Raw genomic sequence first — 15,433 nt, forward strand, 5'->3', positions numbered from 1 at the left:
AGTGGCATTTTCCAGGTGCCTCCAGCTTTGCCTTTAGGGTCTAGGTTAGGCTAATGAACCATCACGCTCAGGGAGGCTGGGTGCAGAAGACAACCTGGGTGCGGTCGCAACAATCACAAACTTGTACACCTGCTAAGGAAGGCAGCTTGGATGTCCCCTCCCAGGTGGTGAATTGCCATTAGGACACAGAGAGAGAAATACCATGAAGTCTCAGAAAAACACAGGCTACGGAGTGAGGCCGTGTGGGCCAACTCCTGGCTGCGCCGTGGAGCTCAGCAAGGGCAGGGGCCGCCCTGCCTCCTGGAAGCGCTGTGCTTGCCGCTAAGTTAGCATAAGCAATGCATTAGTAACACAAATATTTTCAGTTCCCTTAACAGCCATCCAAGATACAAATGCTAGATTTCTGTCTACAGAGAGGCAGGATGGGCTCTGGCCAAACACGAGAACGCAGCTCTCTGCCTCCCGGGCTCCAGCCCGCCGTGAGCGCAGCGCTGCAGTTTGCTCGCCCTGGGAGCACAGCTGCGGGCGAGGAGAGCAGAGTCCCACACCAGCCTTTCTCTTTCAGCTTCTTAAGAGGAAGGATACTAGACTGTTTTATTTACGTATTTCACGTCAAGCAAGGATAATGATACATAATCACTCACTGAGAGCCACTTAGTTCATTTCGGCCAGGCCCACTGCAGGTCTTGGCTGAGGCGCCGCGTAATTTGTGCGCAGAAATCACCGCCAACCACGAGCAGAGCGGAATAGTTTCCATGTTTCCAGCCTAAGCCCGCAGCCAGCTGCAGCCTTCTGAGGCCTTTTGTGCTGGATAGTTGTGCAGCTTCCAGCTGCCTCTTTTCACCAGGCTTTCACATATAAAGTCATAAGGAAAAAACAAGAAAAGATCTCCCTACATGTAAAGATGCTTCTTCAGTTCATGGCAGCAGGGCTCTGCCAAGGCATGATGTTCCACCACGGCCAGAGAGCCAGCACATCAGCGGGTGTGGGGGCTCTTGACCACAGGATTTTCCACTTTGGCCGGAGGTGCACGCTCACGCTTTCTCCCCAGACACCTGCCCCAGCCTGCACGCCCGGTCTCGGCCTCCCAGACCACTTCTGCTAATGGCTCCCTCCATTTCCCTACGCCCTTCCTCAGAGGAAGCCAGCAATGCTCCTGCAAGGGGGCTGCAAAAGCTCTGGCAGGGTTATGCAAGCCCGTGCAGTCCCAGCAGCGCAGCTCCGTCTCTGCCCCTGCCGCTCATGCCCCCGCAGCCCCCAGCACGGCAGAGCCCGTTTCCCCTGCACGGCCAACAACCCAGGACGCAGCCTTGAACTTTCCGCACCATCAGCAACTGGATGGGAGACGCGGCAGCGGTCTGGCAACCGGGGCTGCCAAGAGGAAATTTAATTATTCTTTTCCTGATTGAGCTGCAGCGCCAGCACAGAGCAAGGAAGGGAGAATGACGCGGTCAGGCTGCTGCTTCCAGCTGTGAGGCGGGGGAGGCCGCTAGCACCTCCATCACGTAGCCTCACCTCGGACCACCCCACCAAGCCCTGGAGTTTAGGGGCTGCTTTGCTGCCTGCTCCTGACGGAGCTCAGTGGCACAACGGCCGCTCGTTCCAGCCATGCTGCTCTGAGCCCCAGCACAGAACCTTTATAAACTGAAACAGGGCTTGGGGTTTTTGGGGTGTAGAGGGTATGTCATTCCTGGCTGTGCCCTCACGGCAAGGGAGGGTCAGCGGGAGCCCATCGGGCTCACCCTCGGCTGCAGGATGCTGCGCAGTCAGGACTGCTGTGTTGTTACGGCATCAGGACCTGTTTACACAGCTTTTTCTTGGACGCTTGCCCACTCCAGTAATTCTAGATTTACCATCAACCGCGTGGCCCAACCTGTCAGCATGAGAAATCCCCACGCTGGCACGGGAGCCCCCCGGGGCCGAGGGATCGTTGCTCCTCCCCGTGAGGAGCGGGGCTTTGCAGCAGAGGCACCAGTGCAAGTGCACCTCGCCAGACGAGCGCACATCAAACCCAGCAGGTCCTGACCAGGGCACAGCCCTGCTCGGCAAGCCCAGGCACCGCACCATCTCCTGTGCCAACCCAATTTTTTTTTTCTTGGAGAGTAACGTGCTGTTGGCAGCACACCACGAGCAGCCCCGACACAGCCAGGTGCAAAGCCCAGGGAGGTGCCTGCCTGCAAATGAACGTTTTGCCGTTATTTCAGAGCTCTTCTTCTGCTTCATCTCTGGGCTCAGGAAGCTGCTGGACGGGCAATGGAAGATGCTGGAGCAGGAGATGGGACTCACACGGTTACTTTGCAGATTTTAAAATCCAAGAGTCATCTCACTGTTTCCTCTTTGTCACCCTTTCAATAACATCAGGCCAGAACAAGTTGGAACATTTCTCTTCCAGAAAGCAGGAAAGCTAGTCCTGGAGAGGAGCATCGCACAGGGAGGCTGCAGCAGAGGTGGGGACCGGGTTCACACCCTTCCCCTTCCCCTAAAAATTACAGAAGCAGGCTGGAGGCCGAGCTGGCAGGAATTGCACTCTGTGGGGACCGAGGTCTGGAAACGCCACGTTGCCAAGGTCAGGAGATGGCCATGTCCTGCAGACAACTACACCAAGGGTTGTGTTCGCACCGGTTCAAGTAAATGAAACAAATAAACACCTGGGAAACGTGGAAACTATGTGAGGCACAGCCAGCTCTGCAGAGCGTTATCAAGCGAGTTTAATTTATAAGAATTGCAATTACACAGAGTCCAGGGCAAATGGTATCAAAATGTTCCTGATCTCAGGTTTAGGGTTGCTTTCAACCAGAACACGTAATCGGGAACATATGGCTCAAGGAGTAACATAATCCTGTGATCCCATGTAATGCATCATGCGCTAACATGAGACACACATTTATCACAGCAGCTTTGGAGCTCCACAGACACTTAACACTGGGCCTGGCAACCCCAGGAGCTGGGCCGTACACGCAGACTACATGCCAGCTTCTGCCTCCCTTGTGCCATCTCATGGACCGAAAAGCCCCTCTCATACATAGGCCGGGGCATGAATTTGCTTCCAGCTTTTCCAGGAGCTCTCTGCCCTCAGCAGTATCATCCCTCATCTAGACCCGGGAAAGGCACCTCTATCCCCTTGCCTGCAATGAAGATGCACTGACCACATTGCCCAGCAAATGTGCTGGCTGCTCGTGGTCTCTGCTCACCCATGCCATGCTGAGAGCCCACGTCAGCCAGAGCATCTCCTACAACCCTCCCACGGGAGCAGCCCACCCAGGGGCTGCTGCACAAGAGCCCCGAAAGCAGCCAGTAGCGGCTCTGCTGGGACCACCAGATCATTTTCCCAGAGCAAATGTCCATGGAGACTTAAGGGCTCTGTTGCCCTGGGGAAAAAGCATTTAGTATCCTACTACTGCTGCCCTAAGCTGTCCTGTCCCCTCTCACAGAAGGTAGACAGAACAGATATTTGCTTTGCTCTGAAAAAAAATAAATACATCTTCTAGACCCTGGTTGGCAGCAGATCACAGGTTTGGAGATGTTTATCTCCTTAATAACCTGTTCACCCTCCGGCTGCACCGTGTCCCCACAGCTTAACTTTCCAGAGCTATCAGATATATTAAGCGTGGCCTGTCTTTGCTGGCTGGAAAATAGGCAAGTCATGAAACTCAGGTCACACTGGAACCATGAATAGTCCTCGCTCCTCCTTGGGGCCTTTATTTTAGTGCACGCTGCATAGCTTCCCTGTGCAAGCTGTGCAGCAGCTGTTGAGCGCACAGTAGGGGTTCACAGCAGTGGCATAACCATGCTACAGCAATGCAAAACTGGGTGCTCAGGGTAAGCACTCATCAAACTAACCACTAAAACTGTTAAGTGCTGCACCTTTGTGCTTCATTTCACAGTGGTGTGCTTAAAATGACAGCAGTACGCACAGGTGTTTTAGCTTGGAAGTTATTTGAACCCAGTTTCTTTGGCTGTACGTTTACAACAGACTGCAGTGTCTTTGAGCTGACAGCCTGGTCAAGTGTCTCCTGTTTATCTCGGGAGAATCACGTACCCCGAGGACGTGCACTGATCCAAACCCCATTTCAGCTTGACTCTGGGGCCACAGAGGGGAATTTAGAAGACAGAGGAAAAGTATGGACAGACTGGAACTATTCTCCGGCCCCGGCTGACGTCCATGCGCAGAAGATGTTCTGCTGGAGAGAAGCAGGTGAGAAGAGAGAGCGCAGGCTGCCGGGGAGAGGGGTAAGTGCAGTGCATGCTCATCCTTAAATAGCCTAGAGGACCCTCAATAAAAATAAGAGCTCAAGAAAAATCCAGCAATACTTCCAGAAACTAGCCCCCCTTTAAGCAAGGTGTCCCTCTCCCACCAACCCTGGCAGGCTGCTGTCTAAATGTAGCTCCCTGATGGATTTGGCTACAGCTCGAGGGTGGCTGGCCAGACCAGTGGCCTTCTCGAGTATCAGGGTATTTGGCACGAAGACCCACTGGAATTCAACCCTAACATTTACCTGACCACAGAGGTGCCAGTTAGCCACTTGTCCCCAAAAAGCATCTGCTGCTTTTCCAAAGCAGCTCCTCAGCCCTCGGACAACCATGTCTTCCATCTTTCAAATAAAGATCTCAAGTGTTTGGGCTCCACCAGGTTCTGCACACCTCAAGTCACGCTGACACCATGCTGTGGAGCAGTCACAGGGCTGTCCCAGCTAGTGGTCACAATCAGGGCTATGTCTGCACCCTGCTGCATGGCAAGCTGTAGGATGGAAAGGAGGGTACAGACCTAGAAGTGCCACCCCACAAAAGCTATGGCATTAACACAACTCCATGCCTCTCCTGTCGGTTCCTGCCTCCCATGGCCCCTGGGCTCGGTCCTCCCTGTTCAGGCGACCACAACGCAGCATCCCAGTGGTTTGCACAACAAATGAAACCGAAGCACTCTGCAAAGGGCGCTGAAGCAGAGCTGATAAGCAAAGCACTTAGCACAGGATATGTGTTAATGTCGCTGGGGAATATGTTTAAACGCGATAAACCACCAAGGAAGAACTTGAAGTGTGGTCTCTAAAAACAACCAGGGAAACTGTACCTAAACCTTACAGACTATTCTGCCACTTAGGAAAGAAGATAGGGCTGAAGGTGTTAACCCTCTGCCCTACGCACAGCTGCATACTCTATGGCAATATGGAAGGAAAGAGCAATTGCTTTTTGACTCTCCATCAGTTTTATTTTTCTCAGCCGACCGAGTACGCACAGCCCCTGTACCGCCAAGGCATTGGCTACACCTGCCTGTTTCAGCTCAGAACCTGGCATCCCCTGCTCTATCACCTGAGTTACTATTCTCAGCATTTCTCTATGCAATGTCACGTGGTTTGCTATAAATACCAGGGAATACCCTTAAAAGAAGGGTCCTGTTAATCCGAAATGCAAAGCGACGCTCAGGACTGCACCTCAAGGTCACTGGCACGCTGCCCTGGACAACAAGGAAAGAAAGAAGTCACTTGCAGGTCATTTTTGCTGGGAGAGCTGGCAGTAACGAGTGGAGAGCTGTGCTCTCCCATTGCCAGGCTGGGGCACGTGCGAGTCTCATACTCTATAATTCAAAAATTAGTCTGTTGATAAAATGGTAGCTTCTTTATTTAGAACAAGAACGGCTCCAAGTTCCTCAGGCAGTTGCCAAAAACATTCCCTACGGTCCTATTGCCACCATGTCTGAGCACATCCCAATCATTATTAAATCTTCACAGTTCCCCCGGGAAGTAGGGACGTGCTATTAGAAAACACACTGCTCCAGCCCTGCAAACACTTTCCCCAGGGCTTGCTTTTGCACTTAATACAGAGCTCAGCTAAGACTAATAAGGCTCCCAGTGTGCAAAGCACCACTGCCTAGAGTAAGTCTGAGCACTTAGGCAGAGTTTAAGCAGTGAAGTTCAAACCTTTCAAAACAAACCAAATCAACTAAAGCAAAAAATTCCTGTTCAGTGGCTAACTCACTCTGTGGCTGCCTTAAGCTTTGACTTTTGAGACTCCTCAATTCAGCTATGCATGGATCTGCCCCCACCTCAATAGCTGGATGCCTTTCTCATGCCTACGTGCCCCCATGAAAGCCAAACATGAGGCTTTCTCCTGCTGCGGAGGATTCACCTCCCCGGCGCAGGCACTACGGTACCCCACTGCAGCTGTCCCGGAGAGTGGGGCTCCATGTGGGGTGCGGACGCTGCACTGTAACTTGTTGGTGGCAGCACTCCAACTGCAGCATTTGCTCAGAAGACACTTCAGCATTTTATATTACAGCACAACATCAAATCCATGGGTCCTTGCCCCAGAGAACACCCTCCCCAAGGAAGATAAGAAAGAAAATAAAAATACAGCTGGGAGTATAATGAAAGGATGCTACAGCATCGGTCAGTCTTGTGAGCTGAAGTTAAAAAATAAATGTTGTCTTGTATTTTAATTGAATGGATTGTTCTTTTTAAAGACTTTTGAGATGTTTAAAAATGATACCACAAAAGTCAGATTTTACTCAGAAAGGCACCTTGTATAATGTACGTCTGTGTCACACAAGCAAATCCTAAGTAGTTACATGCCATGCAAGAAGCCTCACGCTCATGCCTTGTCCTGGGAGGCTGAGCTGAACAGCATGCTGCGACTTTCCTCCCCCGTTTTGAAGAGGCTCTATGTTCCCAGCCAAGTCTCATGAGCACCACTGTCCCCTGGCTCCTGGTGCACGGCAGTTCGGTTTGATGCCCGCGGGATCTGCGCCCCAAACTTGACACCCTCTCCCCAGGCACATCCACCCCTTGGGCTATGTCTCTTCAAGAGATGCAATGGCCCTGCCACTGTACATTGTCATTTAGGGCTGTAAATACACGCTGGACACACACAAACATGGTTAGCTTCTAAGAATCAGATAAGCTTTTAAAAATCCCGAAGACCTTTCAATTGTCTGTAATTGGAGGGCTAGAGGAGATTAGTTACGGATGGGAAGACACAACACATCATGCATGGGGGACGTGCAAAACACACTCTCAAGATTCCTGTCAGCGTTAATGGGAAGGAAAAGTTAACATTTTCCTATCACTGGTGAGGGTCAGCCCATTTGATCTACAAGACAAACACAGAGAAGAGGGAATAACCACAAACCTCCCACCAGAGCAGAGCAAATCACCTGGGTTTACGCGCTGGGCTTCTGCACGCCCCCCTCTGCTATGGGTTTCCCCTGCTCATAGCGATACTGCCATACAAGCTTGCTGCAAGGAGGAGTGTCATCCCCCATTTTCACTTAGTCTTCCTCAAATAGCAGCTGAGCCCCAGCCTTCCCACAGCAGCGGATACAAAAGCACTTACCATCCAATGCATTTTACAAAATAGATGAGGTCACCGCCACCACCGCGCTCCCAGCGCCAGTCCCCCACACTGGTTATAAGCCCGTTTGCCATCATTAGTTATAGCTGCAGACTGCCGAGGCTTAAGACTGCATTCAAGAGAGTTATTTTGGTGGTGCAGGAGCCTGTTAGCAAAACCTTCCTTCCCATTCACAAGGCATTGCACACACAGGGCTTCTCCCGCAGCACCCAGCAGCACGTCCACTTTACCTGTGTGCCTGTGGAAAGCCATGATTAGCAGCCCAAAGTCACCAGCAGCCCCTTAGGTAACAGTTCACAGTCTCTTGGCCGATTAGGAGCTGCCCCGTTTGATAACATACATTTAAACGGAGGCTATTAATATGGACGGACTCCTACCAGATGTCCACTCCCCTCCCCAGAGATCACAACCTTAATCCCCCTTGAAAATTCTTACCATTTTAGGTGATCCGAGGGAGAAGAATAGACCTCTAGGTCTCTGTAAGCAACATGTAAATACCTGCCCGGCTACTCAGCACCCAAATTAGTCCCAAAGGCATAGTGTGCCTCAGGAACTTGACCCCATGCTAGTACTATTTGGCCTTGGCTTTAGAGCTAGATTGTGTCTCATAACAGTTCTGAGCTAAATTACAGACCCTGCGTTAATTCTGCGCTGCCGTTGCTGAAGGGAAGAGGTGGATCACAGCCCCACGAGGGCCGGAGGGGCTGCGGTCCCAGGAACCAGCAAGGAGCTGTCCCCTGGCCCGGAAAGGACGTGGGTTGTACTGCTGGGAACCCAGCTGAGAGCCCACAGAAGTACCAGAAGATACGTTCACGGGGGGGTTAGACTTGCTTTCAACATGAGGGTCATGCTGAAGTTTTACTGCCAGCAAAACTACCGTACTTGGTCTTCCCCCAGCTTTTACCCTAAGGAAGCTCAAAGCATTAACGGTCCAAAGTGAGCAAGTCCCTGAACAGCAGCACTTGGAAAACCGGGTTTCATAACGACAGGGCTTCCCTAGCATCTAACACTGGCTGGGCTCATTCCCCAGCACGTGGCTTATAGAGAGCACTGGCTGGTGACTCTCTCCATTTTACTCAGGTGTTCACGAAGCTCCCTGGAAGACCCCAGCTCCGAGGCTCCAACCGACCTATTTCAACCCGTCACGACAGGGAGCGGAGGGAGCGCTGGTTCAGGGCTCGCTCCCACAGGGCTGCGCAGGCCGCGGCAGCTCCGTGGCCGCATGCGCTCCAGGTTATGCAGCCGGCGGCAGCGCGGGCTCAGGGCTGGGGGCCAGGGACGCCCGGCTGCTAATCCTGCCTTGACACTGACTCACTGCATGGCCGTGGGAAAGTCAGTTAACCTCCCTGACAGCCACTGGGAAGAGCCAATGTTTACCATTCCTTCCACAGAGCCCATCGTGGTGGCGTCTGGCCTCCAAACAGCAATCGGCATCTTCAGCCTGAGTGGCCCTGCTACAGCCAGGAACTGGGAACATCTCCACTTCCCACTTGCGGAGGTCCCGAGAGCTCCTAGACCACACGCACGTGGCAGGGCACGCACGGCCTCCAGCCCCAGCACCGGGCTCGGTGACTCCCTGGGCTTTTGCACCCATCTCGGGGCCCCCGCGGTAGCACATGCGCAAGGTCAGCATCTCACCAGCATCCTGACATCTCCGAGTTTCTAATGTGGCCTGGCAAAGGCCACACTTGACAGCATGCTGTCCCGAAAGATCACAGCATGGATCCATTTACGTAGCAGATTGAGGCTGGGAAATGTGCTAAAATACTAGCACACTGAAACACTTTGGCTAGGAAAAACCCAACGTTATTCTGCCCCAGCTCATCTATAAACTCAAGCAAATTGTTTGCATAATTCAGATGGTAACAGGAACCCTAACAACTGGTATTTTCCTGTGCTAATCTTGCTGCGCGCAGTGTAATATTTACAGTCATGAGTTCATTTTTGGCAATGCACGTAGAGTTTGCACCATTAACCATTCTCATTCCTTTCTAGTTCCCTACACAAAGCGCTGGCACCCTCCCACCCGGCAGTCATTTCCTACTTCCCCCGGAATATCCTCATATTTCAATTAGAAACGGTAACCTTTGCTCCCCGTCTTAAAAGGCGGAATAGCATCGCTGTGCAATGTCAGCAGCTGCCACGTCCCGCCCCAGAGCAGCGGTTTGACAGTATTGCAGAGGCATGCGGAGAGTAGGGACGGACACTTGGCCATCAAAATGTTTCACACACACAAACGCACGTGTGTTTGCATTATGACAACAGGCGTGGGCTGGAGGAGGTGGAAGGGAGAAAGCTTGGCCAGAAAAGAGGAGGAAGACCCAACCCTGCTGATGTTCATGAAGCTTCACCATGAAGCTCCCTGGAGAAGCATTTCATGGCACAGCTCACTCTGCAAAGCCTTTGGTGATTCCCCAGAGCGGACTGTAATAAAAAGGCCATTTTGTTTGAATCTGTGGCCTCCTAGGCCAGCACAGAAGGGACGGGCTGGGCTGGGGAACAACTCTTGCTGAGAAGACAGGGCTGCTTCTTGGTTTATTGGCTGGCTTTAGCCATACAACCTTGGACAATTCCCATCTCTTCCCCAAGCCCCTCTTTGTCCGCACAAGCCCAAGTGATTAAACACACCACTGGTGCAGGGTATAGCACAAGTGCCGAGGAGGGACATCGTTGCCCTGTGAAACATGGCAGGGAGCAGAAACCTCCAGGAAAGAGAGGGTGCCCCAAAAAGGAGGTGTGCCAGCCCTGTCTGAGCCCTTCTCTGCTAGCCAGGCACCATGCACTCACGGGTCCCAGAGGACAGAATGCTACAAACATGTCGATGAGTGCACAGCAGGGCATGCGGGCTTGGGTTTTCATGTTTTTAACATTAAGCCTGTCCTGTAGGTTCTCAGGACTCCAAGGAGCTGGTCTGGACACACTGATCCCACCGCACAGGTCTGACTGCGGCATGGCTGGGGCATAGTGTCATCCACTTGGATAGACAAATGATTCACATTGTGGTTTCCAGAGTATTTTCTTGCCCTAACAATCCTGCCAGAAAAGGTCTGGGCGTCTCAGCTTGCTCACACATCCTGCTGTCACTCAACAGGCAGAAAGTCCTAAATAGAGCCAGTATAACCCAGGCATTGATGAAGTATTAGTCACCATCATCAAAGAAAGAAGCAGGCAGCAGTAAATACGAGCAGGAGGGGAGCACCTGTCCACCTCTTAGGGTAACGCTGTACCTTCTGCTTCCATACACACTGCTTAGCAATGCGCAGTAAAGCTGCACAGAAAAGCACACTAGCCATTCACCAGGCTCCCCATAAAACGAGAGCCCCGTATCGCTCCCTACCCTTCCTGTCATGCAGGCAAGTGCTGGACTCGCTCCACACTCTCACTCCAGCTCGAGCTGCTGCTGCGATAGCACAGGACTGGCACGGTCCCATCGGCCAGGGCTTTGCCAGGCAGCATGGGGGTTTGCATTCCACAACCAGGTTTGCTCCCACCCACCATTTGCACAAACACTTCCTTCTTTTCAAGTAACAGCACAGCGGATTCAGGGTTTTTTTATTTTAAATCTAACTTATGTTGCATGCAATGTGCATTCTCCCAGAGGAGAAAGCACTCCTTCTGCCCAACCTATTGCAGAGCCCAGTTAAACTTCTCTTGGCTCTTCTGAGGCAGAAATGAAACAAAATAATTTTTTAAAATTTTATATATATAAAAAAATATTTTTATAAAAAAAAAAATATATATATAAAACTAAAAGGACAGAGTTTGCAAGAAGCCAACCAATAAAGGAGTTGGGCTTAAAAGGAGAGAGGACACAAGAAAGAGCCTGCCTTTGCACTTGCGGCTGGTCTGTCAATGGGATGGAGGAGGGAGCAGCCCCACTGCTGGGGCAGGTCTGGGATCTGGGACTGACACCTGGGGCTGATCCAGCTCTCCAAGCACTCAGCATCCCATGTGTTTCCTGTTCCCAGCACTGGCTCCACGCTGGTGAAAGGCACGGCAGAGTAGTGTTTGCAGACCGTCTGGAGAGGGCTGCCGGGGGTGGCCCCTGCTCCCCACCCCCAGCCAGGGACCCTGCGTGCAACCCACAATCCATGAACCAGAATGGGGAGTTTCCACCTGATCTTTTCAAAGAGCAGAAAAAAGCCAGTTCAGTTCAAAAGCAAACAGTTTCTCTTTAAAGTATCACAAAAACGCTTCAGAAGACGCAAACCTGGCTCATCTTCCCCATTCTGCACACAAGGATGCACCTCCGCACCCCTGAAGCATCCCGCAAGCACTCATGTGAACACAAGACAGAGACACCCTGGTTCACACGGGATGCACCCGCATCCAGAGCAAAGCCAGCAAGGACATCACTGCAGTGACAGAGGGGATGAACACACCAGGCGTAAGGCAAGCCCCGTGCCCTCAGCTCAGAGGGGTGGAGATGGAGGAGAAGGAAATGGGCAGCACACGGTGAAGGTGCACAGGGTGTTTTCCTTTCTTCCATGCTGAACTCCAGCCCACAGCTGGGTCGGATCTGTGTGCTGAGCCTCTCAGTGCCAAAGGAAGCTTTTAGGATCAGCTCTGGAGGTAGGGATACAGAAACTAGGAATAGATTTATAAGGAGGTAGACACAGGCTGGGTAACCCTTCATGAACTCAGATATAGTGTGAGTAGGAACAGAAGGGGGAAAAGAAGGAAGGATAAGGAGAGAAAAAAAAAATAAGGATGAGGGTGTAGTAACAGACAGGAAAGAATGGTCAAGAGATAATGGAGCTCGAAATAAAGGCATCTGAAAAATAGCAAAACTGGGAAGAGATATAAACCAGGTTTTTCCCATCTGCCTCCATCCACAGGCTGGACTGTTTCCAGGACTATTCCCATAGCAGCTCCAAATTTATTTCCCTGCTGCCATCTGCTCTGCGGCTCCCCTCCACACACGCTCCCGACTGGCACTTCTTCCCATCACCTGTTGCTGACATGGCAGACCTCTGGCTGCTGCTGAAAGCCAAGTGCCACCAAGGCTTGTGGGGGGGAGTGTCTGTGCATAAATCAAGAGCTGCTTTGTAGACCCAAAGCTTTGTTCAGCTCCTGTCCCCCCTCCTGGCTATGTCAGGGTTGGAGAACAGAAGCCGCAGCGTGGTGGGGCACAGGCACCAGACAGACCCATGGCAGCAGCCCCAGGGCATACAGGCTCCAGAGAGGACTGAGGTGAGAAGAGGCTGCAGTACGGTGCAGTACGTGCATTAGGTGCTGTACGGGGTTGGCTTTGAACCAACCGCACAAGAAAGTCCATTTCCTCCTGCCCCTGCTCCCTCCTTCCTGTGGCTCATTGCTGTATTATGGATAAGATGCCAAGACTACATCTTCCAGCAGCAAGGATGCTGAGTGCCTGCTGTGGTCCCTACAGTTAGATTTAGAACTTCAGTACGAGCTCAAAAAGGGACAGTCCCAAAAGGCTGAAGGTTTTTTTAAAATCTCTTAGAAAGACAAATGTATTAGTCTTAAATGCACTACGTTAAACCTGGGCCATGTTTCTCTTCCCAGCTCTGTCTCCCACGTCCTTCTGCCTCGACCCAGTCTGTAGAGCGGAGCTGTGAGTGCGCAGGCAGCAGACGGGGAGGCTCGGCAGGCTGCCCGCAACCCTCTTGCATGAACTGCAAGGTGAAAACAACAGGTCTGAATGTGCCTGGACATCAGCCAACCCTAAGGGGACACAAAGACTTCCTTTGCTCCTCTTGGGAGAAAGATCCACATGTACTGCCAAGACTGGTCTGATTCAGATACCTTGTAAGAGCATCAAGCCCATAACTGGGCTAAAAAGCCTCAAACGCAGCATTTACCTCTTCCTTCCCAGCAGCCTTATGGTTGCATTGTACACAGATCCACCCAGCAGTGCCCAGTTTGAGCAAAGCAGCCTCAATGTGCTGCAGCCAAATGTGAAGTCCTCCTCAGAGGTCATCTGCCCTGAGAGGACCAGAAATCAGCTGGTTCTTGCAAGTCCATTTGCCACAAAAGCAGCCAAGGGTGCAGGAATAAGGCATGCAGCGTTTACCAGGGAAGATGAGCCAGCAGGCACAGGGGAAGCAGCCTGCGTGTCCGGTCACACGGGAGCAGTGGGGAAGGTCTCCAGGTTAGCATCTGGGGGCCCCAGCAGTGCCACGCTCTCACCCACACTGGCCAGGCCCCTGCATTCAAAGCTCCCATGAGGAGCTCTGGGGTTTCTGCTGACCGCAACGCCCAGAGCTTTGGCTGCAGCTATGCAGCGTTGTGCCCTCAGCGGTGGCAGGGGCATGATGCCTCTCAGTTACCAGCAGTACTTCCACCAGGGCTGATGTGGTCCTCAGAGGAGCCCTCTCTGGGGCCAAGCAAGCTGCACTGCAAGTTTATTCCCTAAGTTATTACCCCAAAGCTTCATGCTTAGGACAGTGCAGCTCCTTAGGACGATGTTGGCCGACTGCAGCGGTCTTTGTTCAAGTTCAGATGCAGTCACGTGGAGGAGGAATGACTGTTGGAGTCAAACATGAGGCAAAGGTTTGCCAGTCATGGCTTTCCCCCCATAGCTTAGCCCTGGCTTCAGAGCTGAGAAAAGTAGCTTAAGTCCCTGTCAAATAAATACCGCACTGATCCCAGCCAGGCAGCATGGCAGGAAAGATGAGGTCTGATGAGCAACTCACAGCAATATAATCTTACCATAGCCATACAAAAAGTGCTCATGTTGGGGTTTCACCAAGTTGTTACTGAGCCATGACTGAAATAATATTTCCTGACGATGACACCCTCCATGACACCCTCTGCACTCCTAATTGTTTTCAATTACTTCTCATAGGCACAGCAGCTGGCTGAGCGATGCTCTCCCCCAGCGAAGTTAAACAGCTCACTGCGGAGAGCACAGAAGGAAGTTCAACTATTAGTTTGCATCACTGTTTGAAAGCTGGGTCATTCACCTTCCCTGGAAATCTATCCACTACGAGTCAGAAATTAGCAGCTACCCAGACATCAGCTACAACACACATGCTCTTCAGCATCCCCCACACGAGTTTCCAGTCACCCTGCCATCCTCCTGCGTTCATTCAACAGGACCTGGCAGCAAGCAGGACTTTCAAGGCAGGCGCTGCAGGCTATGCCCGAGCTCTTCCTCCAAAGGCTGGGAACGTTTTTGGGTGATGTTTTCTAGCAAAACGTCACGTTCCCGGGAAGCTGCTGGGCAGACAGTTCTTCAGACCTCCTTCCTCTGCCCCCACGGCACAGTGGGCCAAGCCAAAACCCCACACAAGCGGTGCTCTGCAAGACCAAGGAGCCTTGGTGTTTCCCCTTAAAGAGTTTATTTTTCAGGGGAGGAGAAGAAAGAGCTGTTTGTGGATGGACTGCGATTCTGGCAAAACACTCTCCAGAAATTCAGCACATGGGAGACGCTGAGGATAGAAAACCTCAGCTCAGGTGGGTAGACATGGGTAAAGCAAAGGCTTCTCAGAAAAGGGCTGGGCAGAAGCACGCTGCCTGGCTAAGGGCGAAGACAGGCCACCGCTTCAATGAGAAGGACATGCCCTTCTGAGCATCGGCATGCCGGTTGGGAAGACTCCCTGGCATCCAGCACACCATCAAAGCACTGCCTGAACCTGGCACAGGCCCTATGCCCCGAGTACTGATTAGAGCCGACAGGAGCCAGCCCTGGCGTGTGGGTTTAGCAGGACAACCAGCCCGTTACCCTGGGCGCGGGACGGTCGCCTCGAGCAAGATTAGCATTTGGCTATCTACACCTTCAGTTGTTAGATAGCACTGGTGGCCGAAAGGACCAAATCACCCTTGTTACGTGGCCATTTTAAAAATAACCTTTCCCAAAGCCCCGCAGTGCATAACCCTGTGTCTGTCTCGGCTCCAAGAGCCGAAGGAGATCAGCTTGCAGGGCTGACGGGTATTTTTGGGCACTCTGACTAATTGTCAGGACATATGCTGGGCATTCTTTACAAGGAAAACCAAAGCTGCAAAGTCCTCTCCAGTGAGGCCTATGGGGTTGGATTAGTCACAAAAGTTATTCTCAGAAATGTCTGCTTTGGGAGGGTTTGATTTCATTTCCAACTTCAGATAAGTGCGTTTTAAAATGGAG

The 15,433-nt window shown here is 52.0% G+C and overlaps 1 protein-coding gene across 4 annotated transcripts in view; it reads right to left on the bottom strand.

The window, feature by feature from the left end:
- FHL1 (four and a half LIM domains 1) overlaps positions 1–15,433 on the bottom strand; it is a 33,134-nt gene that overhangs the window by 4,533 nt on the left and 13,168 nt on the right. For 2 of the 4 annotated variants that reach the window (XM_075162020.1, XM_075162019.1), the window contains exon 1: positions 7,575–7,662. The exons of the other annotated variants lie outside the window; for them this stretch is intronic. In XM_075162020.1, coding sequence (XP_075018121.1) covers positions 7,575–7,596 — 22 coding nt within the window. In that variant the 5' untranslated portion in view covers positions 7,597–7,662. Of the gene's footprint in view, positions 1–7,574; positions 7,663–15,433 lie in introns of those variants that run through there. 4 annotated transcript variants of the gene reach the window in all.

This window comes from Calonectris borealis, chromosome 13, assembly GCF_964195595.1.
Source record: "Calonectris borealis chromosome 13, bCalBor7.hap1.2, whole genome shotgun sequence".
In the NCBI taxonomy this organism is placed as follows: domain Eukaryota; kingdom Metazoa; phylum Chordata; class Aves; order Procellariiformes; family Procellariidae; genus Calonectris; species Calonectris borealis.